Source organism: Bison bison, unplaced genomic scaffold, assembly GCF_000754665.1.
Source record: "Bison bison bison isolate TAMUID 2011002044 unplaced genomic scaffold, Bison_UMD1.0 scf7180017847681, whole genome shotgun sequence".
NCBI classification, from domain to species: Eukaryota; Metazoa; Chordata; class Mammalia; order Artiodactyla; family Bovidae; genus Bison; species Bison bison.
Window position 1 is genome coordinate 50,607 of NW_011478254.1, and position 3,659 is coordinate 54,265.

The 3,659-nt window shown below is 54.5% G+C and overlaps 1 protein-coding gene across 1 annotated transcript in view; it reads left to right on the forward strand.

Annotated features, from left to right (window-relative positions):
* Positions 1 to 3,659, forward strand: part of UNC93A (unc-93 homolog A (C. elegans)) — a 35,621-nt gene that overhangs the window by 26,388 nt on the left and 5,574 nt on the right. The window contains exons 8-9 of the mRNA XM_010843688.1: positions 3,097 to 3,199; positions 3,453 to 3,657. Coding sequence (XP_010841990.1) covers positions 3,097 to 3,199; positions 3,453 to 3,657 — 308 coding nt within the window. The remainder of the gene's footprint in view (positions 1 to 3,096; positions 3,200 to 3,452; positions 3,658 to 3,659) is intronic.

Genomic DNA, 3,659 nt, shown 5'->3' on the forward strand with positions numbered 1-3,659 from the left:
TTATTATGATTTCTGTGAGACAGAATAGTTGGGGCAGGTGGGGACAGGGGCCTGAGGGCCTCCAGGCCGGGAGGGGAGGGGTCCCCTTTCTTTGGAAAGTGTGGGAAGGCAGTCAGCATGAAGGACAGGAAGACTATCACTCTGGGGAAAGGAGTTGAGTTCAGGCCTGAGAGTCCTGGCTTCGTGACAGAGGGCACTGACTGCGGGCCGATGGGTTGATCCCATGAGGATTCACTCACGATGCGGCCCGGCGGGTGGCGTCACCCCCACAGCACCTCACCCAGCAGAAGGGCAGCGCCTGAAGAGGTCTGGGCTGGAGCAGCAAGGGGCTCAGGAGGGCAGGGTCTCCCAGGACCCACCAATGGCCCTGGCTGGGGGGGCGGGAGTGCCGAGGCCCCAGGAGGTGAGCCATCTCTGCAGCCAACAAGCCACCGAGGGGTAAGCCGGGGCCCCAGGGGCAGATCCGGCTCAGGAGGGAGCTTCTTCCCTTGGAAACACCACCCACTGTCTAGCCCTCATCAGGGAAGCACCTGGGACTGGAAAGTAGGTCAGGCCCAGCCACAAACAAGCCAGCAGCAGCCATTTCCGGGGAAGGGGGCCTGGCTGCTGTCCCTGCACCCAGGGGTGTCACACACGTGGCCTCGGCATTCCAGGACGGCCCCTCCTTAGCATCTGAGTCGGTGCTGGCCTGTGAAACAGCTGAGGAAACATCCCCGAGTAAACCCAAGGCCGTTGGAATCAAGGGGTTTGGCTTTCACAGCCTTTCTCCTGCCTCCACAATGCAGGACGTGCTCCTGGAGTTCTGAGCCAGATGACAGAGGTCTGCTCGGCTCAGCACAGACTGCTGTGTTTGGACAAAGGGCAGCTGGTGGAAGCGGTGACAGATTAGCCGCAGGTGGGTCTGTTGCTCAACAGAGGAAATGCCTGAGTCGGTAGAGGAGACAAACAGAAACCACGCTTGCTTTTCTTGGCAGTCCGGACTGTAAGTCTGTGAGCGGTCCCGACAGCCCCGGAGGACTCTTAGGCTCATCAGGAGAGAGCGCTTCCACGTCCCCGTGGACAGGCGAGGGGGCCCCACTGTTTATATCCCAGTGCTTCTGCCGACTTGCTCTCTCATTAACTGACTTCCCTGAGCTCAGCTGAACTTTTTGAAGTGTTTACACGAGGAATTGATGCTTTTGAACTGTGGTGTTGGAGAAGACTCTTGAGAGTCCCTTGGACTGCAAGGAGATCCAACCAGTCCATTCTGAAGGAGATCAGCCCTGGGATTTCTTTGGAAGGAATGATGCTAAAGCTGAAACTCCAGTACTTTGGCCACCTCATGCGAAGAGTTGACTCATTGGAAAAGACCCTGATGCTGGGAAAGATCGAGGGCAGGAGGAGAAGGGGATGAGGATGAGATGGTTGGATGGCATCACCGACTCAATGGACATAGGTTTGGGTGGACTCTGGGAGTTGGTGATGGACAGAGAGGCCTGGCGTGCTGTGGTCCATGGGGTCGCAAGGAATCGGACAGGACTGAGTGACTGAACTGAACTGAACTGAACACTTAGAAGTCAGGTCAGGGCCTGGGGTGCACAGCCGTATGCATACAACAATTCCCAGGTGTTTGGAAGGCTCACAGTAAACCTGTTTGGTTTTTCTGTCCCTGAGACATCGGAATAACTGCCCAACTCTTCCTTCCTTTCCATGGACACGAGAGACTATCAGGCTGAGCCCTTGTCAAGTTGAGCAGCTACATGAAGTCCAGTGAATGACTTGGGTTAAGTCCTTCTTGAATAAGAATATCAATTTAAAATGAACTATCTCTGTCTTTTTGTTCAAATTAAGTCTTTTTGAGTAACACTCAGTTCTTGGGGGGAAACTGTTCTTCCCATCTGTGGTTTGTGACTTTCGCAACCGTCTTGCCCAGGAGGGCTGTTTTAACAACAGAGCTCCCTGCGGGCTCCCCTCCCTGCAGTGTGATCCATCCGTACTGTCTCTGTGTTTTCAAAAACTGCACATTTTGTGTGGCTTTTCCACCTACCAAGACCAGCAATCTCACTTCTGCTGTCTCAATAGTAAGATGGATTTCTAATGCTATTCTCCCAGAATGTGTCTCCCTGTTAAGAAAAGACGTGAGTCACGTACATTCCTAGTTATGTACATTCCTAGTTAATGAGACAATACAATTGAGTACAGTGTAACCCTCCTTTGCAGTCACCACTTCTCAATGGAAAAGCTGATTGCTACATCTGGGCGGACCATCCCAGCCCTTCCTTCCTGGGGCAGAATCCTGCCTCTCCCTGCTCAGGGTTCCCACTGGGCTCCGGGGAGTCCTCTCGCCTCTGGAGCCATTCATCTTGGCTACTCTCTGTTTATCCACCCTGACAGTCCTGTTGCCATGGCAACACTTGCACGCCAGTGCCTGAATCTGAGACAACGTGGAATGTCTGGCCTTGAAATACCCTTTTGCCTCATCAGCCACAAAAGGGGCTGCTTCCAGGCTGATAGATTCAGAAGATCTGTCCTTTCTTATGTGCCCAGTTCATGTATCCTGTCGTTTCCAACCAAAGACTTGACCTCATCCTGGCATCGGAGGTCAGGGGTTTGCATCCAGTCCCTTTCACCTGGTGTGATGGCCAGGTCGGACTGTGAGCAGGCTTTTCTTCTTTTTGTTTTATAATAATTTAAGATCGACGGAAAAGTAGCCAAGAGAGTGCAGAATTCCCACATACTGTCCACTCTGTTTCCTCAATTCTAACATCTTACAGACCTGTGGTACATTTGTCAAAACCAAGGAATTAACATTGCGAAATAACGGAACTTCCGATTTTATTCCGTTTTTCCAGCTTTCCCCCCCTTTCTCTGTGAGCTCTGAGACCCCAGGCAGGAGGCCACGTTACATGCAGCCACCGCGCCTGCCTTGTTGGTCTGTGCCAGCTTCTCTTTCTCTCTGCTTTGATGACTGTGGCCCTTTTGGAGAATACTGGTCAGGGGTTGTGTAGACCGTCCCTTAATTCAGGTTCATCTGATGTCTTCTCATAACTGGGCTGGAGCTATGGTTTCGGGGAGGAAGACCCCAGAGTGCAGGGCCTTTCTTGTCATGTTGACCAGGGGGACAGCACACGGCCGGCCCACCTGTGGACCCTGCAGAGGGGGCCCCTCGCCCTCATCTACTCAGGTCCCGTCTCCCAGCCTTGCTTTCCTGACCCGCGAGGTACGGGGCTGGCTCACGGCCCCTCCGGCGGTGACTCTCCTCTGCTCTGTTTCTCGTCTACGCGATGGTGCTTCCTTCGCAGCAAGAGGCCCACTCACCGGACTGGTCATCGTCCACAACGTGAAAGCCTTCTGATTTCCAGACAGGAAGGTGCTGGGTGGTTACCTGGGCCTCGGGGAAGCGGCAGCGTTTTCTGCAGGAATCAGGAGGGCTGTCTGCTGTCTCACAGCCACGTTTCCGCCTCTCCCCGCAGCTCTCTTCGGGGTTCTGTTTGAGAAGAACAAGGAGGCCGCCTTCGCCAACTACCGCCTCTGGGAGGCCCTGGGCTTCGTCATCGCCTTCGGATACAGCACGTTCCTGTGCGTCAGCGTCAAGCTCTACGTCCTCCTGGGTGTCCTGAGCGCCGCCATGGCCGCCTACGGGGCCGTCGAGTACACGGAGTCCAGGAAGGCGGACGGGC